The sequence below is a fragment of the Triturus cristatus genome, chromosome 12 (assembly GCF_964204655.1).
Source record: "Triturus cristatus chromosome 12, aTriCri1.1, whole genome shotgun sequence".
Taxonomy (NCBI): domain Eukaryota; kingdom Metazoa; phylum Chordata; class Amphibia; order Caudata; family Salamandridae; genus Triturus; species Triturus cristatus.
This window is the reverse complement of record NC_140595.1, coordinates 83,663,151-83,689,789: the sequence shown is the minus strand read 5'-3', so window position 1 is coordinate 83,689,789 and position 26,639 is coordinate 83,663,151. Positions and strand designations below refer to the sequence as shown.

At 43.0% G+C, this 26,639-nt stretch overlaps 1 protein-coding gene across 1 annotated transcript in view; it reads right to left on the bottom strand.

The window, feature by feature from the left end:
- DCST1 (DC-STAMP domain containing 1) overlaps positions 1-26,639 on the bottom strand; it is a 249,222-nt gene that overhangs the window by 149,019 nt on the left and 73,564 nt on the right. Inside the window, exons 9-10 of the mRNA XM_085637022.1 lie at positions 18,748-18,887; positions 16,745-17,129 (exon numbers count right to left, since the gene is read on the bottom strand). Of these exons, the coding sequence (XP_085493148.1) occupies positions 16,745-17,129; positions 18,748-18,887 (525 nt within the window). The remainder of the gene's footprint in view (positions 1-16,744; positions 17,130-18,747; positions 18,888-26,639) is intronic.

Genomic DNA, 26,639 nt, shown 5'->3' with positions numbered 1-26,639 from the left:
ACTATAACACCCAAATAACCGTTGGTTTTTCAGTGAATTTCTTGTGCTTTTCTTTACATAAAGTAATATTAAATTACCATACGTTAATTAACTTGCTGCTGCGCACGACCTTTGGCAGTGCGCAGTGGGGTGTTGGCCACAAGACCTGTGGCCAGGCCCTGCAGGCCACCCCTCATGCAGCTAACCCCACGCTGCACACAGCCTTTGTGTGTGAAGGCCTGTGGGAATCTGTGAGTGGATGTATGAGTTGTTCTCTGGGTCTGTAAGTGGGTTGTGAGTGGCAGTATGAGTGTGTAAATTGGTGCGAGTGGTTTCTGGGTCTCTGACTAGGTGTGAGTGGCTGCATGGGTCTGTGAGTGTGTGTGTGTGTGAGTGGTAATGTGGGTGTGTGACTGGGTGTGTGAGTGCCAGTGTGGGTCTGAGTGGGTGTGTGAGTGGTTCTCTGGGTCTATGAGTGGAAGTACCAGTATCTTTTTGGGTGTGCCACTAGCTGTATGAGTGTGTAAATGGGTGTGGGAGTGGGTTTCTGGGTCTCTGAGTAGGTGTGTGAGTGGTTGTGTGGGTGTGAGTATGTAATGGGTGGATGTATGAGTGGGTGTGTAAGTGGCTGTGCATTAATGAATATAGCAAGATTTCTAAAGCGTGCAGCTACTCTGAGGAGTGTTCCAGCGCAGAGAGGAATGTGGGAAACTATAGAATGTCAAAGTTAAAGAGTAAAACGTCAAGTTTGAGTTGTTTTCGCAAAGGCATCTCGCTTTCAATCTGGCATAAGTCAGCAGGCAAGCTGTTCCAGGCTTGGGTGACCAGAAGGGAGAAGGATCTGCCTCCGGTTTTTGCCCGCTTGACCTTCAGAACTTTAGTTAGATGGCTGTTAGAAGAGTGCAGACTTCTGAGAGGAGTGTAGTGTTGAATCCTGGAAGACAGGTACTTAGGTCCAGAATGGTTCAAAGCTCTGTGCATGAGGACCTGAGTCTTAAACAGGATACTTTTTTGCAACAGGGAGCCAGTACAGGTTCTTCAATTTTGAAGTGATCGAAACTTGTCTAGGTACCTTGAAGACCAGATGGGCCACTGCAGTCTGAACCGTTTGTAGTTTCCTCAACAGGTATTGTAGAGTACTTGCATTAAGAGCATTGCCATAGTCCAGCCTGGACACAATCAAGGCCAGGATCACTGTTATCCTCAAGGAGAGTATCTGCAGGAATTCTTGTGGGCATAAGGCTGTGTGGGTCTGCAAATGGTGTGTGAGTGGCTGTATGAGTGTGTAAATGGGTATGTCAGTGGTTTTGTTGAAAGGGCATGTGAGTGGGTGTATAAGTGGCTGTGTGGGTCAGTGAGTGGATGTATGGGTGTGTACGTAGCTGTGTGAGTGGGTGTGTAAGGTCCAGTGTCGGTCTTTGAGTGGTTCTCTGGGTCTGTGAGTAAATTTGCGAGTTGCTGCATGGGTGCATGAGTGGGTGTATGGATCTGTTAGTGGTTGTATGGATGTGTGAGTGGTTGTTAGAGTGGAAATGGGTCTGTGACTGGATGTATTTTTTTTAATTGTGTTCTGGATCTGTGGATTCGTTGTAGATTCATACGGTGGCCATGCTGAGAGCCGCAGTGGATCCTCAGATTCTCGGCCCTGAAAAAAATAACTTTTTCCAAATTGTCTTGCCTACGACGGGCCCCACACACACACCTCCATCATTCCCATGGGGTCAGGATACCTGTATTCTAACCCCTTCTATCCTGTTTTTACTTTATTTTCCTCCCTCTCCAGGAACGCGTCCTAATTCATAAAATTGTGGCTGCAATTTTTCTCTCGGGTTATGGTCGACCAATCACTGCATTGCTTTTGGGACGTTGATCCGCGGATCCACCTAGAGGAGCCACATCTCTACATATACAGTAAATCTTTTTTCTTTAATTACTGAACAGATTTGCACCAAATTACAAAAAACACTCTTTCTGAACCAAGATCTAGCTTTCTGGCAAATTTGGTGCATTTCCGTTCAGCTCTTCGGGCTGTATTCTTGTCTAAAATCCCTAGGGGAAATTGCATGAGGAAAAAACGTTTTAGGACCCTCTCCTTTTTCTCAGCCCCGCTTGACAAATCACCCTGAAACTTTCCAAGTAGCAGCTGAAGTGACTGATAAACTAGTTTTTAAAATTTCGTGAAGATTTGTATAACAGTGCCAAAGTTATTAGCAAAACAAAAATGCTATTCCTATGTAAACAAGGTCCTAATTATAACTACCTACTGTCGACGGGCACACATATATATAATGCTAATATTCATTCATATTCAGAGAGACTTAATCAGGTCCTACTGGAAAGCAGGGGAACCACCCATCCCACAGGCAGGATAGATGGTGAGGTGTATGCATGCTGCTGAAGGCTCATGCTATGGCTCTCACATACAAGGCTAGTATCATCTCATAGAGTTTGGCAGATCTATTCAACGCCTTTGATCTCACTGCAATTAGGTACTGCCATGGGTTTCAGGAAATGGTGGCAGGGGCAATGGCACACCTAGTAAGTGTCTTTATTTTGCATCCCAGGTTCAACACTGTTTCAAATTTAGTTACAAACAAAATAATTCAAAATATTAACACAGACTAAAAAATTTGAACCAAACCAATGTTATCTCTTGCCTAAACTTGAGAAACATGTTATTTAATAGATGTTGAAAATTGAGTGTCCGGTTCTAGGGGTTGCGAGAGGCATTTCTCCTGGTATAGGAAGAAAGATTTTTTGTAGGATAAATAATAATTTAGAGTTTGGCAGAGAGGGTACTCCATCTCATTTGCGATGGCGTACCCTGCCTGTCTAAACCTTGGCCCATGAAGGCAAGGTGAATAGATTCTTTTTTTACTGTGGAGTACTTATTAATCAATAGGTAAAGGTTCGAATTCTGTTTGATCTTCCCTTGTCCTAATCTAAAACCGTGTTGAATATCTTACAGTACCTTACCATTCTCTGCCCATTCTGTTATTCGATTCAACAGTACCTGACCAATCATTTTCACTTCGATATCTACTAAAAAGATGGGCTGTTAACTAGTTAAATCTGCTTGGTTCCCTTTTTTGAAAATCGGAACAATTACTGATTTTTGTTGGGAAGAGGGAATATGCCCTCCCGCTACTGCATATAAGTGTAGGGTAACTAAAAGGGCTCAACGATCTATACACGGTTTAAAAAGAACCCCAGGCACTCCATCCAGACCAGGAGCTTTTCCGGATTAAAGGGCCACTATGGCTTCTGACACTTAGACCACATCAAAATGTAGATCACCCCCTCTGATGAGATGGGCATTCTATAGTGTAGATGGAATCAAAGTGGGTAAGCCAATCCTGTACTGGGATAGTTTTGGACCATATCTGGAGCGAATGCCTGACTAAAAAGGGGCTGATTCACTACTCTCCAAAAAACCAAACTATCCCTTAAAGCACATGCGGCCAATTACTGTTCCAGAGTCTTACAGGCCGTATTATACTGACTTCAAGCCTCCTTCACTGCCTCTCTAGATCTCGGGTTCTAGTGAAGAGCTGTCATCAGATCTTTGTGGGCCTTTGAGCAGTTTTTTCAAACCATTTAGGTCCGGGATTGTCCACCCTTCTTCCCTTCCTAGTAAGAGCAGTCTGTACTTATTTACAAATATTTGTAAACAAGCCTATAAGAACTTGGTCGGGTGTCTCTAACTGTAGGCAAGCTTCAAAATCATTACTATATGATTGAATCAGATTCCTTAGGACGTCACCCGGGAATAACTTGCCCAATCTACTCTACAACCCGGCTCCTTTGTTAAAAGAGTTTCTTTATCTGCGGTGGTTTTCTCGCCCTCATAGTCCTATCATCTAAACTCCGTCAAAAGTGGATTATGATCACTACGGGTATTCCATATGGTTTTAAACTTAATGAGAAAGGGCAGAATACAGAATGACACATAAATGAAATCAGTAGTGGAACTAAGGCCTCTTCTCTTAAACGTAGGTACTAGATCGGGAGAGCTGTACTCTTCCTTGGACAAAAGATTGATAAGGATACATTCTGACAGCATAATATTTAAAGATCCCCTTGACTGGAATGAGTAAAATATACCTGCTCTAAATCATCCAGGGGGGTCATCCTTCCATGTGATGGAGCCACACAATGAACAAGGATGTAAGTTAAAATCCCCTGATAGCAGGATTAGTAGAGAAATGGTCCGAGACAGAAGGAAATCTTCCAGAAACGTTTATAACTCTATCGCCAGGGGTTCACCCAATGAGGATGAGTTATAGACATTGATTACTAAAACACTTGTTTTATGGGGAAAAGTTAGGAGAACACCTAAAATATTTATTGAGTTGTGGGAAACTATCTCCATATTAGAACCTAAACCTAGGTTCACAAATGTCATCAGCCCTCCTTTGCTCTGCCATGTAACAAAGGTGTAGCATTGACATGGAGGGCAGCATAACCATCAAGGAGCGAATTCTCCGAAACATTCCAGGTCTCTTGGAGACAAAAAATCCCAAAGAATTTTAACAAACTTATCTCATGGTTATCAGCTAACAAAGTTTTTACCCCTGCAACATTCAAGAATAATATTCAAAGTCACAGATGGTGCTACTGTCCCTCTAGGGTCCGCCTCACTACTAACATGAGTAGCTGGGAGTCCGTCTTGCTCATTAGCTGAGATACGGGTGCAAATCTATTGCTAAGCTGAGCAGCTGGATTAAGAGCAACGTGGGATGGAGTCGAGCGCCCATCCATCAGTGGTGTACGAGCCAATATATCCAGGAAAAAACAACGTTCCCAGGGGGCTAAAAGAATCCCGGGGGAAACTTAAAATATCAGACTTCAATAAAGAATTGGGCCTAGGTTTGAACAAGATCTGCTCCGCCAACCTAGGATCCATAAAATGAACTAAAATACAATCACCGGAGCCTGATTTATCAGATTCAACAATCGAACCCACCCTATGCACTATAATATTCTTATTATACAGTTGTAGATGTGAAAACACTATCTGGCTCGAGAGCCAATGGACCACTTTGTTTGTAATCCCTCTATATCTCTTTGCTGCCTCCCCCCTTAAGCGCGGGCACATTAACCATCACATAAACATAAGGTGTTAGGCAGTGGGCAACTTTAGGGTAACCTTCGATGGAGTAGAGTCAGTTGAAGCCATAGGGTTAAGAGTGATTCCGTGAACGAGTATTCCTAAAGGGATTTGGCAAACCTTCTCCCCTATTACGCTCATGGGCATTGAGAGTTGCAGGAGCATTTACCATGGTGTTATGAGTAGAAATATGAAACATGTTAGACTGATAGGCACCCTCGTCGGGGATTTGTGGAAGAACCATTGGGCGACTGACCTTATCCTCTTTAGGAACTGCGGGGGCTCTGATATTTGGAACATAAGGGAGCCCTGTCTGCACAGGGTCAGAAGCTTGCAACACAGGAAAAGGAACACTAGAGGGGGGGATGGCCAGATGACAAATTGTGGATTCCAGGTTCTCCAACAATTTAACAATATTGCTAGTTCCCTTCTGCTTTTCCCATTCTTTCCTCCAATTTGGTCAGGCAATTAGTAGGAGAAACCACAGCGCCCAAAATTTTTAACGCAATTTCCAATGGGCGGCTGTGAGAGCCTCCCAGGGAAGTTGAAACAGCCTCTACTATTGGCTTTCTTGTTTTTCTCCCCAAGTTCTTTGCTAGTGAAGTCCAGGGGGAGGGAGTGGAGGGGGGGTGTAACGCAGTTGTTTTTTTCTTAAGCTTGACAGCCACCTTTAAATCGGCCAATGTAGTGACAGCCAAAGTTAGGTAAACCATACAAATTAGCTCTGTCATGGGCAGCGCTTCCAGAGGTATGTTATCGGTATCAGCAAATTAGTGTCCTCTACTTGTGTTCCTTTCATAATATAAAGAGCAGGCCTGAGTCTCGGGAAACAAAAGGCCTCTCCCTTTTGCATCAATATTCCTCCTTAAGTGCTTGAAACGTCTTTATATCCACATCCTCCCATACATGTCCCAGTTTACCGATCCCTATGAGGGCCCAACAATCAACTCTGGATAGCCTTTGCATTTCATCCAGTAGCCAAGAGTCCCACAGGTGGATGGCTCCTGATAGGGTTGAGAGCCACCACATCTGTCCCAGTGCCATATCCCATATCTGCAGCACTCCCGCCATATAGGCCAGCCAAATAGCTCTTCCTTTCTTTCCATATATGGTGCCTGGTATCCTTTTGGCCCATTATTGCTCAATTATGCCTCACAGAGGCTCAGCGAAAACCCAGTCATTAACTACTAGTAACTGCATACCCCAGTAAAATCTTTTGAGGTCTGGGAGAGCTAAAGCTCCATCATCCACTCCCTGGATTAATTTGGACACCGCTGTTCTTGAGATGCTATCATTCCATAGTCGCTGCCTCAGTTCACTGTTTACACTCTGAAAGAAGCTTTCCGGCATGACAGTGTATTTTGTTAGGGCATAAATATATTTGGGAAGCACTATCATTTTATACGTACAGGCCTGCCTAGCAACGAGAGTGGCTGTGTCTCCCAATGTGCAGTGCCAACCCTAAATTTCTCCAGCATATTGTAGAGGTTTTTTTCTGAAGTAATCCTCAATGGTTCAAGTAATACAGATTGCCAAGTATTGAAATCTCTGTTGGCAGAACTGATAACTTTCTCATATTGGTGCTGCCGGTATCCATGACAACAGTTGGTAAAGAACTAACTTTGACTTATGATTGCGGAACCCGCTGTATTTTCCAAACATTTGCGCTATTTACATTATCCTGTCAATGGAGGGCTCTAGGTCAGATAAATATCATCAGCATACAATGAGATTCTCTCTCTCCATTCCATTTCCCATTGCAGGCTTCGCACCAGGAGATCCCTGCTTACGTAGCATGCTAGTGCCTCCATTGCCAGGGTAAAGGGCATAGGAGACAGTGGACATCCCTGCCGTGTGCCTCTGTTCAAGGGGAACATTGCAGAGTATTCGCCATTTACTCCTAACGTATGCAACGGTTCCCTGTAGAGCAGCTTTACCTACTCTTGGTACTTTGGACCTAGGTAAATTATCTCCAGCACCCGAAATAGATAGGTCCACTTAAGGGAGTCAAAGAAATTGGACAGGTCTAACTATGCCAATACTACCTGTTTGGCAGACTCACCAATCCTTGCCATACCCGAACTTGTTCACCTTTCGTAAACAACTAAAAACTTTTCTCTTTAATCAAAAAATATCTAAATAAAACCATCCACTAGCGATCCACCCCAGCAGAAGTTCTCTATCCACCAGCGCCTGGATGCCTCAGGGTAACTGTTGCGCTTTACAAAACTCCTTTACATTACATTACATACAGGCAACCAATGCCATATACAGGCAACCAATGCCATATATAGCCCAGGTGACCCCCACCCATCTCGCAGGGCACACACTCGACTCCATTTTCGCGTCCAGCAACAGACTCAAGTACAACAGCATCTCAAAGCTGACCTGGACTGACCACTACAGCATCCACTTCACCATCTCAGGACCTACCAACACTGGCACCATGCCCACCAGCTCCACAAGCAGAAACTGGAAAAAGATATTAGAAGACAAGTGGAACAATGCTCTCAACTGCCACCTCCCCCACACAACATCCAACCCAGAAAACGTTGGTTAAAAACTTCTCCCAGTGGATCACAGAATGCGCCAACACAGTTGCACCCGTCAAGTAAGTCAAATCCAAAGAACCTGACAGAAAGGCCAGATGGTTCACCATGGAGCTGAAATCCACTAAACACACGAGCCGGCAACGAGAAAGGAAGTGGTGCACCGGCAAAGAGACTGGCAACCATACCACCTTCAAGACAGCACTCAACCAGTACCATCGCCTCATGAAAGAAACAAAGAAGAATGCCCTAGTAGACCGCATAGAAGCCAGCACAAACTGCAGCAAGGAGCTCTTCGACATTGTTAGAGAAATCTCCAACCCTGCAGCCGTTGAGAACGACATAACCCCCCCCCCCCCCCCCCCAAGAACTGTGTGACACCCTGGCGGACTTCTTCCATGACAAGATCTCAGTCATCTACGAAAACCTCAAATCCCAACCCCCCACCGCTGACAGCATCAGCCTGCTCACACACACAAACCCCAAACACCTCATCCACTGAGATCCTCTCACAACTAAAGCCACAATTTCCATCATAAACGCCGTGCACTCAGGAGCACACACGGACCCTGTCCCCACCACATTTTCAACCTATGGAGCAAGATGATTACCAACGAGCTCAAGAAAATCCTGAACACCTCCATCACCACAGCCTCCTTCCCTGAAGACTGGAAACACACTGAAGTGAGGCCCCTTCTGAAGAAAACATCCGCTTACCCAGCAGAACTGTAGAACTACCGTCCCATGCCCCGCCCCGACAGACCACACCCTCAACCTCAGCATCACCTTCGACAGCAAACAATGTATGAAGAAACAGCTAAAATCTTCAGGTGGTACCCAGTCAACACCATAAGGGCCATCATGCAAGCCCTCATCACCAGCAGGCTGGACCACGGGAACACACTCGCCTCCTGAAGAGATTACAGACAATACAAAACTCCATGGCAAGACTCATCCTCGACCTCCCCAGACAGACCCACATTACACCCCACCTCAAGAAGTTGCACTGGCTACCGATCCAGAAGAGATGCCAGTTCAAGAGGTTGTCCCACGCATACAAAGCCCTGCACATAGTGGGACCAGCACATATCAACACATGCATGACCTTCCACCAACCGACCAGACATCTCGCAGACACCCCCAGATCCAGGCAACAGCAGAGGATGCTCCTTCTGACTTCTGGCAGGCAAAGCTTGGAATGACCTTCCCCTGCACCTCATGACCTCACCATCGATCCAGCAATTCAGGAAAGGACTCCAGACTGGCTGTTTGAATGAGCAGATCACCACGATGCAGTTAGCAACTCCAGCACCTTTAGACCCTCACGGGTGATATGCCTCGCTTTATCAATACCTGATTGATATATACTGCTTGGTGCTCCTGTCTGGAATGAAGCAGGATTGATTACATTGACATTCATTGGCTTGCTTAATTAATCTACCATATAGTACAGAGTTGTCAGACCTTAGTCTGAATGGTATTCATTTATGAAACATGTTTGTCACAAATGTTGATGAATTAACCTGATTAGTGTTCCACTCCTGTGCGGTCTGTAAGAAATTTATGATTCATTATTGATGAGCCCTTTTGCTTTCTCCCTCAAATTAACAAAGTTTCTTGTGAGAGATTGGGTTGTTGATTGATTTGGGTGCTAAGCCACAATTGCTGTCAGGGTGAACCATAAAAGTCACTAAATTAACCTATGCTTACTCCTCTGGTAGCTTGACACAAAAGCAGTCAGGCTTGGGAGTCCTTCAAACATGGGACGGGAATACACAAACAACTGTAGTGTTTGCAGATGCTACTGCATAGATAGATGCGCAAGTCGCCCACACCGCTAATACACTACAGAACTGCAACTGTACCGCCCTAAGCCGCAGAAACCAGACAAAAAGTTACAATGAGCAATGTGACCTATGATCTAGAAGTGTAAAATAGAAATAGGCTCCTTGCAAATGTTTCCTGCCTGCAAGTAATGCTATATTGCTTTTTTCTTAAAACCGGTGCAGATACCAATTGTGATGCCCAGTTAGTTAACTTTTGGGTGGGGTGGGGGGACCAGGATTGTTTATTATAAGTAATAGGAATATTGACCTCCTGTTATAACTATCATATATAGTAGATTAGTGGTGGGTAAAGACGTAATAAGAGACGGACAAATTATGAAAATGTATGATAACGCCAGAAGGCAGCAATTGTATTACAGCATTGTAACTGAACCACTCGCACTGTGATATTTATACATGTGTACTCATACCGTGAACAGATACCAATTGTATCAGCAAAGTCTACTTGCAAAACTCAATAAAGTTGGTTTTAAAAAAAAGCAGTCAGCCTTAACTTTGAGGCAATAAGTAAATCACACAAACTGTGATAAAATGAAAACACAACACAAGAAAAATCCCACACCAGTTTAGAAAAATAGAGTACATTTTAATAAATTATTTTACATCAATATGACAAAGATCCAATCAGTAGAACCAGAGTTACGAATTTTTAAATTTTAAGGTAAAAACTAGTGCCTAAAAGATCCAAGCGCCACCCACAGACATCTAGTCGTGTGAGAGTGGGTCAGCACTGGGTCAAAGTGGAAAAATATGGCCAAACGCAATTGGAACGCGAGACGGATACAAAAAGGGGTTGGGCCTCGTCGGCGCTTACCTTCTGACGAAGAGGAAATTTGAATAAAAAGTCTCTAAAAAGTTCAGTGGGGTGAGATTGCAGGCGGTGTCTGAGAGGGAGGCATTGTCATCAGGGAGCCACTGACGAAGTAGCAGTCAAGAGTTCCATGTTCGGACCTTTGGCCAGATGTGCATAGCTTTGGTTTAGCGATTTCCTAATAGCAAATTTTAGCAATTTGCTATTGGGAAATTGCAAACATCTATGTACAACACACTGTTTACGATTGCCCCTAGGTCAAAATTGACCTGCATCATTAATATTCATGAGGTAGGTCACAATTTGCGACCCATTGGGAATCGCTAAAAACCCAGGGATGGTGGTCTGCTGGGGACAGCAGATCACCATGATGTGTTTGCTTTTAAATAAAGCAACATTTCTTTTTAATGCATGCTGTTTTACCTTAAAGGAAAACGGGCTGTATTAAAAAAAAAAAAAAAATGAAACATTTTCTTTCACTTTAAGGGTAGGCAGTGGTCTGGGAGACCACTGCCTGCTCTTAAAAAAATTTTCACTACCATTCACAAAGGGAAAGAGTTCCTTTGGGGACCCCTTCCTGTTTGCGACTGGATTACCGCGCACTTAAAGTACGAGGTAAAATGCGAATGTTTTGCGACCGTATTTCGGTCGCAAAACATTCCTACATACCATTGCGAGCTGCTATTAGAACTTAACACCCACCTTCCTAATACCGAATCACTAACCCATTTTGTAATTCGGTAATAAGTTACTGAATTGAAAATTGGGTTTGGTACATTTAAAAATGCTTTTTTCCAGTTGCAAAAGGCCCAGATCTTTGAATTGGGTCTTTTGTAAGCTGAAAAAGCTTTGTGCATCTGGCTCCAAGTCTCTTTTTTGGAAGTCAAAAATTTCAAGTGGAACAAGGCTGAAGCCTGTAGCCAAAAAGAGTTCCACAAAGACGGATACCCCTTTAGTGAAAAAACACTGAACAGGATTTGCTGCTGCGGAGAAGACCGTAGTGGGAGTTGCCACGAAGTCAGTCAGGCCGACCGTCGATGCACCTTGTGCGGATAGACAAGCAAGTTGTGCCCAGTCTTCTCTCTGTTCTAAGAGCAGTTTTAGCCAAAACAATTCTAAGTCCCAAGTCTTGGATTTTTTTTTTTATCTGGGCACCAAGGCCTAGGACTGGAGGGGCACCACTTGGGGGTAGGACTTACTGAGCCTTTTCTGTCTCTCACTCTCTGATCAGGAGGTCAGGCAACTAGCCTTTGGTGTCACTATGTTAATCCTGGGTCCAAGCAGCATAACAAGGCTCAATCAGCAGTGCATGTATCTGAGAGTTCAAGGCGGACTTCAGGCAGCAAGACAGTGCTTCCAGGTGCATCAAAGCAGTCCTGTGGAGTGCACAGTAGGCCACAGCAACAGACAGTCTCCTGAGAGTCCTTCTACAGGTCCAGAAAGTGAACTGAAGAGTTGATCTGAGGGTCCTATTTTTATTACTGGTGCCTTCTTTGAAGAAGGAGAAGTTTCTAGAGAATTCCCTTTGAAGTGCTTGATGCTCCCTGCTTCCCCTGCCCTGTCTCCTTGCTGTCTGTATAAACAATGCAGGGATGACAAGTCATTTGTGTGAAGGGAGGGCACAGCCTATTCAGTTGTTGCAAGTGCGACTTTGTCAAGCTCTCCCCCCCCCCCACCCCCCTCTTGCCAATTAGGGCCCACCCAGACACACCTGATTCTTCTGTTTTGTAGCTGTCTGGGAGGAATAAACAAAGTCCAAATGCCAACTGCACCCAGTCATGTGACCCAGGAACAGACTGCATCTACCAAATAGAAAAATGCCAACTTTCTAAAAGTAAAAGGAACAATTGATGGACGGAATGCTGAACAATGCAAACATTCACCCCCAGTCACATAGATGTGGGTTTAATCCATTGTTCTTTTGCTCACCACCGGTCCTAGGATGCTTGTTTCCAGTCCAGGGGTGACCTTCCCTGGCAGTTCGGGCTGGACTGTTCCCATAGGGAGCAGAGTCAAGACTGATTTGCATATGGCTGGGTTCAAACTGGAATGGCATGGGGAGCACAAAAACGATGGATTTTGGCCCAGATCTCTGTACCGGGATGAATGTATGACATTGTTCTTCATTCTGTCCATCAGTTGTTCTTTTTGCAACTTTCTAAAAATGATATTTTCTAAATTGTAACTTAAAATCTGATTCTTCCATTAAAGAGGGTTTTAAATTATAATTTCTCAGACACCAAGCATTCAATTTTGACCTGTTCCCAATCAAAAGTTAACACTTAGTAAATGTAACAAGGCAAAATAATGTTATCCTATGGGAGAGGTAGGCCTTTTGGTAGTGAAAAATGAATTTTGAAGTTTTTCACTACCAGGACATGTAAAACTTAAAAGCACATGCCCGACCTTTTAATGACAATGCACCTTGCTCTATGGGTTACCAGTGCCTACCTTAGGGGTGAATTATATGTAATAAAAGTGTAGGTTAAGGCCTAGCAGGGAGTTTATATTGGCAGGTCAAATTTGCCGGTTAAAACATCATTCAGGCTTTATGGCAGACCTAAAGACATCTTTTAATGGGCTACTTAATTGGATGGTACAGTGCTGCGTCCTCACTAGTAGCATTTAATGTACAGGTCCCGGGTATATGGTATACCACTTTACTAGGGATTAAGGGCCAGATGTATCAAGCTAAATTGCGATTACAAACGCTGAAATTCGCTGAATTTCATCGTTTGCAATCACAATTTAGCTGTGTGCAATGTAAGAAAGTAAAACCTACTCGCAAAATAAGGAATCGCTAAGCTTGCAATTCCTTATTTTGCGCATGCATTAAGAGAATCGCAATTTGCAATTTCCTAAATGCTTTTCTAGTAGCCATCGCAAATTGCGATATTGCTGTAAGGAATCGCAAATTACCACCAACTTCAAGTTGGTGGTAATTTGCAATTTCCTTGAAAAAAGCACTTTTTTGCTTTTTTCAAAGTGCCATGTGGCACACATACATGCCCTTAGGGCATGTACATGCGCCACATGTGCACACATGCACATTTCAGAGGTGCAGCAGGGTGTCCTTTTGGAACCCTTGCACCCTTGAAATTGTATGCACAGTTTACGAGTTCCTATTGGGTACTCGCAAATTGCGCATGCAATTCCCATTCATTCTTATGCGCCTCTTGGCCCATAGCAATGAATGGGAAGGGATTCCTTAATTGCGAATCGCAATTTGCGATGCGCTATTGAGGAATATTTAGGAATCGCAAAAATTATTGCGATTACTATCTACATAGCATTTTGCGAGTCCTTAATAGCTATTCTCTAAAAATCGCTAATAAGGACTCGCAAACTGCTATAATGATACATCTGCCTCTTAGTATGTCTGTCAGGTGTAAGCCAAAGTTAGCATGTTTTAGAGTGTGAGAACAAGCATTGGTTGCAGTGGTAAAGTGCCCATAGTCTTAAGGCCAACAAAAACCGAATTCAGCAAAAATAGGGTGTAGGTAAAGTGTTTGGGGGTGAGTTTGCAGAGATGGCCAAGTTCAGCATTTCTTCTACATGCTTTCATCATCTGAAATTTCTAAAGAAATTCTCCTTATTATCCCTAAATTTGCTCATTATCCCATCATTCAACCAGTGGTTGGATCCCAACTGGATTATGCCAATGCTCTCTGACTTGGTCTCCAAGCATATCTAATTCAATTGCTCCTGAATTTACCACATCCTCCACCTATTTCAGTTAATCTGTGGACCCTGCATTAACTCCTTAATGTTAAGCATCTACTTTTCAATACTCTTTGTCTAATTTAAAGGATTACATGGCTGCGTCCTCATTTTAATTTTATTCACTTTTGTGAACACTGCGATCTTCCACAACGTGTTTTCTTCAGCTACCCACGGTAAACAAAATTGCCTGGGTGGCAGATAATTTGCGACCAGGTGGAACTCAATATCATTCAAATTGAGATGTCAAACTAACTTGTTTAATTTTAGAAAGCAATTCAAGGCCTAACTTTTTTAGATATTTGGCATGGAATGCTGGTAGCTCATTTAGCAGTGTCTCTTCACCCTCTTGGGCCATCACACACCCAATTAATGCTTCAAATAAATATATAAAGAGAGAAAACGCATTGTTAAGCCACAGTGTACATAGGTGGGATTGTGCAGATGCTGTAAAGTTACAATGTAAGCAGGTCAGATAGACCCATCACATCTTTTTTTATAATACTACCTATTCTCAAATATTTGCCCAGAAAGTAAATGCCTCTGTGCCAAGCTATTTCATGCAATTTTAAAGGTGACAGACTTGAAGTAGGTTGTGTGCCTCCTGTGTTGCACAACCATTTAAAGAGAGGCAGGGCAGGAAGCCAAGTGTAGGCAGTATTGGTCTTCCCATCTGTGCAAAGTAGTGTTCCAGGATGTTTTGATGAAGTGCCAGAGATCTGTAACACCCAGCATTGAAGGTAGAGATGGGCAGATATTCACATGGGTTGAAGTATTGTACTGTATTGTAATTGCATTTATATAGCGATTACTACCCCTGACGAGGCGTTGAAGCGCTTTTTCGGCGAGTAGCACGCTACTCTGAAACCCATAAAGGATTAGTGGTGAATTAATATAGTGAAATATGAAAGTAATTTGAGTGGTGGATATGTTAGTCAGTTATTTGGATTGAGAAAGATAGAGGATGGATGGAAGAGGAAAAAAGGTTTGCATTTATATAGCGCTTGCTACCCCTGATGAGGTGTTGAAGCGTTTTGGGTTTTTTTTGGCAAGTAGCACGCTACTCTGGAACCCATACATTTGACAGGTGGACATGTTAGTCTGTTATTTGGATTGAAAAGGATAGTGGAGGGAAAGAAGAGGGAAGGATTTAGACTTTTTGGGGAGGTCACAGTAGTAGGAGGAGGCTCGGAATGAGTAAAAGGAATGTGGAGGCGGAAGAGTCAGGAAAGGGTTTAGAAAGGCTTGCTTTGGTGGATCGGAATAGTAAAAGCGGTATGAGATGATGCAAGGAGGGTTAGAGTAGGGAAGAGTCTAGAAAAGGTTATTTTGGGCATTATAGTAGTGGTATGGGGTTTGGGTTGAAGAGAGCGGAGGTAGAGCATATATTGATAGAGGGATAGGGTGAAAAATAGGGTAGTGCATTGGAAAGAGTAGCAGAAAGAGGTTTGAGATGAGTCAGAGTTGAGGAAGAGGATATATTGAGAGAGGTATAGGGTAAGATCTAAGGATGTACATTGGATATGCTTAAGAAGAAGAAACTAATATATATTTCCATACGTACATGGAAGGTATATAGATACTTAAAGGAAGTAAGTATATGTAGATTAAAGATCTATTAAATAATGGCACTGTGGCTGAGACGAAATGTGCTTGCGGGTGGTGTGGCGGGTTGGCCCAGGGGACGGAATACCCCTCGAAGCGATTGGAGGCATGGTGCAACCTAACCAAACCAAACTGTGGAAGCAGGCAAATTCCCGGCCACAGCTTGCAAAAGAGTGGCAGCTGGAAGCACACAATGAACACATTCTGGCGGCGATGAAGGACACGAAAGTGGCTCTTGAATACAAGATCAAAACAGTGACTTTAGACCTGGTGGTCTTTCTACCAGTCATAACAAACTGGCTGGGAAAGTGTCCGACACAGAGAAAGTACTGACCCACACCACCCCTGTGGTCAAAGACAATACGGCCCAGTTACGTAAGCTTCTAACAGAGGTCAAGAACCTCACAGAGCACCTGGATGATACGAAGGGGCGCTCGTGGAGCAACAATGTGCACATCATTAGAGTTCCTGAAAACACTGAGGGCTCTAGTGCTAATCTTTTTGTGGAAAAATTGCTTCTTGAAATGGTTCTGACTGGGCAGGCTTTGGCGCTCTACACGGTGGAAAGGGGTCACAGAGTACCAGGATGCCCCCAGCTCTGTGGGCACCCTGCCCGCTAATAGCAGATGCCTAGGTTACCATGTCCACTGAGTAAATCCTCTGGAGCTTCCTTTTGGGAGTCAGTTTATTTACCTCTTACCTTTGTCGGGTATTGCTAGTGAGTTAGAGTGAACAGGGGTTTAGGAGGGTATATGATGGGATGGTTGGTTCCCTACACAATGCTTTTTATTTGTAGCAACCCTTCACCAATGAGCTTTTGTAGTTTGATGGTGGTAGTGGTGTGGATTGCTGTTTACTACTGTGGTTCTTGTGAATGTACTAGTTGGGCTCCTGTGGTGTTTTACTGATTGGGGGAAATTGGGCCATGTTATGGACATATTTACTTAATGTATTGCATCTCTGTGCTTGAAGCTCAGAGGCTAATGCCCAGCACTTTGATGGTGACGTTGAGCACTTGAGCTTTCGCACAGAATTCATTTTTTCTTATTCAAAGACAGGGGAGATGTAGTATTGACAAGTCACTAATACCTTCTCACAGTGATTTTGAAGGATATGTACTCACATTCACAACGAAGCATGGTCTTGATCTCGAACAACTTCTGTGTGGGGAGGTTAAATTTCTTGGCACCTTTATTAACTGGCTCATTATTTTCCTTCTCCTCTTCCTTCTTTTTCTCCTCTTCCTCTTTCTTTTTTTTCTTCTCTGCTTTCTTTTTCCTCTCCTCCTCCTCTTTCCTCTTCCCCTCTTCCTTCTTTTTCCTCTCCTCTTCCTCCTTTTTCCTCTCCTCTTTCCTCTTTCTTCTCTCTTCTTCTTCCTTCATTGCCTTTGCCTCCTCCTTAGCCTCTGTCTTTTTGTTCAAGCCTGCTTCGCTCCTTACCTGATCCTCAATCGGTTCAAACTCTTTTTTGATTTTGCTGGAGTCTTTTCTGAGTTCCTGTGCTTCTTTCTGATAGGAGCAGTGACACATTTTCGGTTAGTAACTTGAGACAATCTCACTAGGATCTCACCGGCAGACAATCATAACATGTTACTAGTTTTACCCAAGAGTTATGTGGGGCTTTAATATGCAGTAGTCTTAATATCTGATTTACAGTACTATAACTATTCTAGACATTTGTAGCCAGGCATGCTTGACGTATGACAGGCTCTGTCCAAACTCTGTTTGAACATTGGAATGTTGAGCGCTCCATTGAAGACAATGGAGTGCTCCCGCCTTCAACTGGCCGGCAGAAGCCCGGAGAGCTACATTCCAATGTTTTTTTTTCTCATTTCACAGCTGTTGCTGTGAACAAAGGCATCTCAGGGCCTGAGGGGATATAAACCCCTCGGGCTGCGAGAGGCTTTTGTTTTTACAAATTTGTACATTTGTTCCAATAGCCTTAGGGCCCTATGTAGCTGGCTATACGGGCCATTAAAGGCCTGCCCCCTTGGTTTCGGGCATTTAACGCTGGAGCAGGCATTTAATGGCCCGTAGAGCACGCTATGACGGGCTCTAAGGCTATAGTAGTATTCCAAAGGCAGCAACCCCTGATATGTGTCTGACTCTACTTCAGCCCAACTTTCCTTTCAAGGCACACACCCTTGATATGTGACAGTTTTCAACCCAGCCCTACTGGGGTTAAGGATCAACAGACTGAAAGAAAAATTTCTTATTTTTGGGCAAAGGTTCATCCAGCTATCTTCCAACCTTCCTTGCAACTATCAGTGTAGTCTAGTCCAGGGCGCTCTAACCTTTTCTATAATAAGATCTACTTAGGTTCAATGAAACCTCCCCCTGCTCCTAATATCATCCAAGATATAATAGTAACCATGTCAGATGAGGTTACATTAGTGCCCACCATATGCAAGATTACCAGCAGTGACCACCTCAGCGCATCGGGCAGGCTTGCTAGCAGTATTGTGATAAAGGCTTTGTCAGTGTGGAACACCCCTATCTGCAATGCCCCTAGCACCAAGTTAATAATATTAGTTACAGCCTCCCCAACACTGTTTGATTTTTATCACTCAGGCATCAGCTTTAAATATGTTTTGGGAACTCAACCATTGTTCAAACATCAGCTTATGAATTCTGAAAATCCACACATTTATGTCTCAAGTACGCACTTTTCAAGTTGGTACAGGTATATTAATTTAACCAAGCAAAGGCTTCTTATTTAGTTCACTGGGCTGCACATAGGCGAGCTACCTACAGGTTCCTGGGGAGCTACTAGTAGTTCACGAACTACTCGGAAAATCCTTGTCTAGTCAAGTGTAATATTTGCAGAAGATATTAAAGAGGCATATGCCTCAAATATCTTCAGCATCGTTGGAGAATTTTTAATGAAAAGAAAGTGAAAGATACAGTCGGTTCTCACCTGTTGACCAGCATGCATGTGTTCTTTAGATGTTCCCAGAGCAGTTTTCTCTGTTTCTTTGGAAATAATCTGGAATCTTAGAAGTTCACCTATTTCAACTCATTTATTTACTTATTTTTATTTATGAAGCACTGTACTTAACCTTGTGGCTAGTTCACAGTGCTTCCTCCCCAACCCCATATAAGCTTGAATTCCTCCATGCATACTCACCACCACATTTCCAAAAATGCTCTTTATAGGTGCAATCATCACTTTCCACATCATCTTGGTGTGGTTTATTTGCAGCTCCACTGTGCACCCGATGGACTCCACCACGTTGTCCAGGTTGTTTTCGATGTTCTCAACAGGCCCTACATTGAAATACACAGGAGTGTTCATAGAAGAGAAGGGCTAATTGAGGAGAGAGGTTGAAGCCTCCACTGCAAATTGAAGGCCCAGATTAATATAATATGACAGCCAATAGCCAAACCATGGGTGTATTAAACTGGTTTATAACATGTAGACACTTTATCAGTGAGGAATCTATGCATTATGCATGGAAAAGATGGAAATATTGTTGAATCCTCTGCAGAATAGTGAAATGGAGGATCGTATAAATATTTCCAAGAGTCTGGCTAGAGACACATGGGCAATGGGATGAGGTTTGGTGGATACAAAAGGTGTGGGCAGCAGTAGCTCTACAAATTCATCAACAAAATAATCGCACTACTAGAGTTAATGGACCTTCTAATATGGTAATGTTCTAAGAAATATTTGAAAATGCTTTGCCTGTTAAAGGAGAGTTTTCATCAATTTTCTGCTGAGGATTAAATGAGAGTAATGAACCTTCTAATGTGGAAATGTTCTAAGATATATTTGAAAATGCTTAGCCTGTCAAAAGGGAGTTTTTATCAATTTTCTGAGGATTAAATGAGAGTAATGGATCTTCTAATGTGTTAATGTTCTAAGATATATTTGAAAATGCTTAGCCTGTAAAAAGGGAGTTTTTATCAATTCTCTGAGGATTAAATGAGAGTAATGGACCTTCTAATATGGAAATGTTCTAAGATATATTTGAAAATGCTTATTAGCCTGTCAATAGGGAGCATTTATCAATTCTATGAGGATTAAATTAGAGTAATGTGGTAAGAATAACTATGGATGCAGATAACTTAAACCCTTAAACCACAGAACAATAAAAATGTTACAGTGCACAACAAAATGTTCTCATAAGGTCCTCCTCCAAGAGTAACATACGATAGACTGAGACCTAAATATGTAAAGCAGATCTGTTCAGCCATAACGTTATTGTTTGATTGAAAATGGCATGTTTAAAACAATCAACTAAATAAGTAAAATTAACTTAAACATTTGTCTGTCAGGCTTGACATCAAAATCTACATGACTACATTTCTTTTTATATATTTTATCTTCTTGCTTTCTCACAATTGTAATTGATTATTACTGTTTATTAACATTATTTAACATTAAATCGCACCTACCGGATCACCCTTGGTAATACCCAAACATTTGCTTAAGCATTCAAAAGGTATTCATACCTGTTTGGCAGGTGAGCAGCACCGAGAAATGTCACAATTTCAACCCTTTGTTAATAGCACATTGGACTAACATGCCAACCCGATAAAGGCTACAGGGTTCCCCTTTAATTGCAATATTGTTTAGATGTGATTTCACAAAAAGATGGGGCATAGTCATACTTGGAGCACAAAATAGGTCATCATTTGAAGAAATGATGGAACAAGCTTCACTATCTACTGTACCTTAATCTCTTTTTTTTTTTTTTTTACATTTTTTTATTGAGATCAGGACAAGAGATCGGAACAACGAGTGTCAAACAATCGAACAAATCAGAGAAATCAATTAAACATATCAAACAGGGCATAGAGAAACATATCAGAATTAGAAATCAAGAAATATATGACTTATACGGGAACTAGTCTAAATAAAATTGACCAAAAAAAAAGGGGGGGGGGGGGGCATCGACAGACCTGCCAGGATTGTCCAAGTCGGCCAAATTACAAACAATTTTAGGTGCATCAATCTTAACATAGAGTTGAGGAGCCCCAGATTCGATCTATCTTTTGAAGAGATTTAGGACCTCTGATCTTGGCTAGAGAAGTTTCCATGGTATGAATTTCTTTGACCAGAAGCCACCACTCCATCACGTGTGGTGGGTTACTTGAGATCCACATCCTAGCGATGGTCAGTCTGGCACAACCAATCAAAATATTGATAAGGTCAGCTTGTGAGGCTACAGATGAGTAATTTAACAAAGGAGTGCCTAGAAGTACATTAGCCAGACTTAGTGTGATTGGTTGTGACAGAATCTGCGCCATACCCTGGCTGATTTTAGACCAAAATTCCGAGAGTCGAGGACACGTGAACATCATATGTTCAAGATTGGCGGCTGATAGGTCGCATTTAGGACACCTTGTCCGTTCGCTATTGGAGCGATTGTTGGACCATTTTGAAATTTTTTCTGGAGTGTAGTATAGCTGGAATATCGTTTTATATTGTTGTAATCTCAAGCTTGAAGAATGGACCGAGCGATTGAAACTACTTAGCGAAGATGATATCTGATTAGCAGAAATATTCAAACCCAAGCGAGAGCTCCATTTTGCCGCAATATTCCCACAGTCGTCTGATTTAAGCGAAGTTAGAGCTTTATAACCAAGACTAATAAGTGATCTAACCTTATTAGAGTAGAAACAGTTCCAGATATCTGAGTCTAAGATGTTTAGTAGCTTTATTTTACGTATTAAATAGTCGTGTATTTGAATGTATTTAAACTGTGAGGTTAAAGGTAGTTTATATATTGTTCTTAGTGTCTCGAAGGCCAAAAGGCCGTCGTTACCATGAAGGTCCCCGAGTGTTTCTATTCCAGTGGTTTTTCACATGTAAAATATCACGTCGTGAAAAATCCCCGGAAGACCCGGATTGGCCCATAGAGATAATTGAGGATGGAAAAGAGACGTATTAAATTTAGCCAGAATAAGTTGCCAAATTTTAACAGTGTCTCTGATAGTCTTGAACTTTACCCGTTTGAAATAGTTTGGGTCGTTAGCTTTGGCTAGAAACATATTAGATTCCTCCCCTAAAGCAAATTGGTAGCAATAAAGCGCTTGCTTGTCACGGATGAACAAGCCGCGAAGACGACTAAGGAAAGCAGAGAGAAAATATAATCTAAAGTCAGGGAAGGTCATACCGCCTTGATTAAAAGGTAGTTTGAGAAGATTGATTGATCTACGAGCCTTCTTGTATCCCCAGATGAAGCTACTAAAAATCCCATCCAGCCGTTTGAAGTATGTGTTGTTAACAAGGAGAGGTATAGACCTAAATAAGTATAGAAATTTAGGTAAAATACTCATTTTAATTAAATTAATCCTGCCAACCATGCTGAGGGGGACCTTATGCCACTTTTTTAGAGTTGTAATAGTTTCTTTGAGGAGAGCCTCGTAGTTAAGTTTAATTATCTCATTGGTATCAGAAGAAATTTTAATGCCGAGATAAGTGGCTGTTCTACAGGTACCTACTATCTGAGTCGGGGGTTTGTGATTCACAATGACTTGTGTTTTATGTGAGTTGAGTTTGTAGCCAGAAACTGAACCAAATTTGTTAACCTCCTCAGTGATTCCCAGTATGGCTGTCGGTATATTGGTTGAGTAGACCGCAATGTCATCGGCGTACGCCATAATTTTTTGCGATTTCTGATCGTGTACAAAGGGAGTAATATTGGAATTGGCTTGTAAAGCGACAAGAAAGGGTTCCAACGATAACGCAAATAGCAAGGGTGATAATGGACACCCTTGCCGGGTGCCACGAGAAATTGAGAAGCTAGTAGAAGTTAGCCCGGCATAACAAAGCCTAGCCGTGGGGTGATCGTAAAGAGCCTGTAGCCATTTAAGAAATTGGCCGTGAAAGCCCATAGTGGTCAGCGTTGACCAGAGAAATTCCCACCCCACTCGGTCGAAGGCCTTTTCGGCATCCAAAAGAATCATACCGAGTGCGGTGGGTCCAAACCTAGCCACGTCGAATGAAGTGATAGCCATATTGATATGAGCAGTAGTATCTCTTCTAAACCCGGGCGTAGCACTACGCTTCGCCCACGTAGTGTACGTAGCGCTGCCTGCTTCGCACTTTCCGAAGTAGGCGAAGCAGGGCAGCGCTACGCACACGCCGAGGGCGAAGCTTAGCTGCTTGCCACCCGCCACCCACCTCCCGCCTGCCCTCCTTTTAATAATATAAGCAATGAAAAATAAATTAAAGTAAGTCGACTTACCGTAAGCGCGGCGTCTCCGGGGCTCCCTCTTTCTGTTTCTAATTTCTTCTGGCAAATGCGCATGCGCGGACATCCGCGCATGCGCATTTCTCGCGAGAAATGCGCATGCGCGGGCGTCCGCGCATGCGCATTTGTCAGAAGAAATTAGAAACTAAGAAGAGGGAGCCCCGGAGACGCCGCGCTTACGGTAAGTCGCTTTACTTTAATTTATTTTATATTGCTGATATTATTTAAAAGAAGGGCGGGCGGGAGGTGGGTGGCACGTAGTGGGGCTACGCGAAGCGCGTAGTTTGCGTAGATTTGGGCACACTACGTGCTGCTTCACGTAGCCCCACTACGCCCACTACGCCCACCCTTAATCTCTTCCCATGACAAAGCCGTGTTGATGAGGGGATACCAGATGGGGGATAAGTGGAGCTAATCGGATAGCCAGTACCTTGGCGAAGATTTTAGCATCTATGTTGATAAGTGAAATGGGTCTGTATGACCCACATTGGTCTCCAGGTTTACCCTTTTTTTAAAAAAAGCGAATCCTGGTAGTGTTCCAGGATTTAGGAGCCTTCCCGGTGGTCCCAACATTACTGATCACATCAGTAAACAATGGCAGCATTTCCTCCGAGCATAATTTATAAATATGGAATAGTATCCTCTCCAGCGGCTTTGCCTAAGGGTAGTGTAGCAATCGCTTTTCTAATCTCTAACTCGGTGATACTTTCAGAGAGCAGCGCCATATTTTCAGTCTGCTTACCCTTGATTAGATTAGTATCCAGATATTCTTGAATCTTATTCAGAGCAGGCTGTTCGTCTGGGGTATATAGAGCACTGTAGAAAGCTACGAATTGCTCGAGAATCTGCTCAGGTTGGGTATAAACAATGTTATTTGGACCCTTGATTTCTTTTATAGATGTTCTAGATTTATCATCGGCGATTTTGTATGCTAAAATGTTGCCGATCTTATCCCCACTCTCATATTGAGATAGATGAAATTTATGTAGACTATTCATATTTTTCTCCATGAGTCTGGTTTTAATATTGAGCTTAGAGCGAGCTAGCTTTTGGCATATGTCAGATACATCCGATACACCCTGTATCAGGACCTGTGACAGCTGTTTTTCAAGCTTGGTTATAGTGTTACTCATAGCAGCCCAGCCAAGTTTGTAAAGAGAGTTCTGATTTAGAACGAACTGCTGTGTAAACCCCCGTATGCTAGCTTTAACCGTATCCCAAACAATGTTGGGTGAAGCTGAATTTATATTTATTGCAATAAATTCGCCTAAGTGTGCTTTTCAGTTGTGAGATATAGTCCTTATTGGACAATAAGTGTCTGGGAAATGTAAATGTCCTGGGTTTCCGACAGATCTGTGGCATAATGAATGTTAGTATAATTGGATTATGATCCGAAGCCACTCTTGGACAAAGCTCCATGGAGCTATTCTCTATGATATTATCTGAGGCCCAGGCCATATCAATTCTTGAGCAAAGTTGGTGAGGTGCTGAAAAATATGTGAAACCAGCAATAGAGGGGTATATTGTTCGCCATACGTCTTTTAAGTTATGAATACGACCGAGTTCGATGAGAGCGGCTCGGGAGCGGCGCATCCTCTGGGATGCTCGATGTCTGGTGGTATCGATATTATAATCCATAATGAGGTTAAAATCCCCCATTATGATGAGTTCTCCCCTGCTATCCAAAAGTTCTATATTTAGCCTGTCTATAATGGAAGGATCGTCAATATTCGAGCCATAAAATACACAGAGAGTAAAAATATTATCATGCCACAGTATTTGAGCAATAGCCCATCGGCCGGCTTTATCCACCTTAGTTTTGGTTAATGCTATATTTAATCTTTTCTGTGTTAGAATGGCAACACCTCTAGTTGGGATACTGCATTCGGAGCGCACTAACACATCGTATCCTAACTGCCCAAGAAGTTTGCGGTCATTATAGGTGATATGTGTTTCGGAAAGCAAGGCTATCTGAGGTTTGTACAGATTAAGCTCTTCAGAGACAAGCCGTCTCTTGTTCCTACCATTGAGTCCCGCAACATTCCAAGCCAGACATCTAACTCTGAACGTCATTTCAACATATTTAGTCCCTCTGCCCGTTTATGATTTCCCGTACAGTGTTTCAGCGAAGAATTATAATAACAGAATACCTTCCCCTCCGACCTGATCGTTTTAACATTTTTAACCCCCCCTAGCCCACCCCAACAAAGCCACCCTCTGGGGTTCAACATGAACCCCCAATCCCTAAGAGGAGGAAAACCTCTTATACCCTGCTGCCGGTGGCTGGGCAGCACGAAAGAGAAGCAGCAGAGGTGATCAACCTGCTAGAAAAACAGTGCATCTTTCTTTATTTATATAAGTTTAGAACAATTGATATAGTATAGATGTAAGAGTGCCCGTGTCCCCCCTTTTTTAAAAAAAAATTTTTTGTCCCCCTTCCTTTTCTTTCTTTCTTTAACCCTTTTTTTCCCTTGTTTGTCCTACCTTTTCCCTCCCCCTTTCCCATTATCCCTCATACGTTATTTCCTCCCTTCCTTTTTCCTCCTTCTCCTTTCAGCGACGTCAACCAGCCAATTAAATTAGACAGCAGCCTTGATAATCCATTTAAGGAATCCCTGCCCTCATTCTCCCTGCTGAGATATGTAAATAGTGTACTAGGCCATCGCGTGAGGTTGGGAGTCAGGTATTGATTATCCCTTGAAAAAAAAAAAGGAGTTTTCCCTGACTTCCTATTGTAAATCTCACCTTTCACTAAGGTGTTAGTTTGGAAAGAACCTGTTCTGCCTCCTTCTCATCTGTAAATGTGTATGTCCGCCCACCGTGGATGACTTTTAGGCGAGCTGGTTCCTGCAGAAAAACCTGACCACCCAAAGCCTTAAATGGATCGATAAGCTGACGAAGCCTCCAGCGTCTATCCATGGTGCTTTTACTGAGATCAGATCTTGCAAAGAAGGTGATAGAATCAATCATAACCGAGAAATTAGGCCTAGCTTTAAGTGAAACAGCCTGTCTAAGGAGAAAATTGCCAAAATAAATCAGAAAAAAATCAGGAAATTTACTCCCCCTGTTTGCTGTATAAAGAGGGAGTCTGTGAACTCTCTGAAGCTGGGAGTCCCAATCGGAGAGGTCCGGGAAGGCTTTCTGGAATAGTGACACCATGTATGCCCTTGGGTCGGCCCCTTCAGACCCTTCGGGTATACCAAATAGTCTGAGATTAAGACGTCTTTGTCTATTTTCCATGTTCTCCATTTTGTCCTGTAGCTTTCCAATTTGCTCCTGGTATCTGTTAACCACACTCTGGTGACAAGCGGCTGTTTCCTCCACCTTCGAGACCCTCTGTTGTAGGGATTCTATATCCTGAACGACCCCTCCCACTTTATTATTCAGATCCTGGATAGAATGCTGAATCTTGATATTATCCTCTCTGAGTTGGAGAAACTGTTGTTGCGTTTCCTTGTGTTGATCAGATAGAGTCTGCAAGATAATGTTGAGGGGAAAGTTTTGTTTTTCAGTTCTATCAGAGTCGAGGTCAGAGGGAGGCGGGAGGTTTGAGTGAGCGGGAGGGGAAACATCCGAAGTAGTGAGAGCCAGAGTTTGCATAGAGGTAGAAACAATACTGTTCACTCCGGGGGGAGGAGTCAAGATGGCGGGCTGACTCGCCACGGAGCTGCTGCAGCGGGTGATCTCTGCTAATACCTCTGTTGATATGCGTACTTACATAGAAAACTGAACTTCGCTGAAGAATCAGTCTCCCCTGCACCTACCTAATCCCAACTCGGCGTTAACTAACATAGTGGAAACGAGGGACGACGCACCG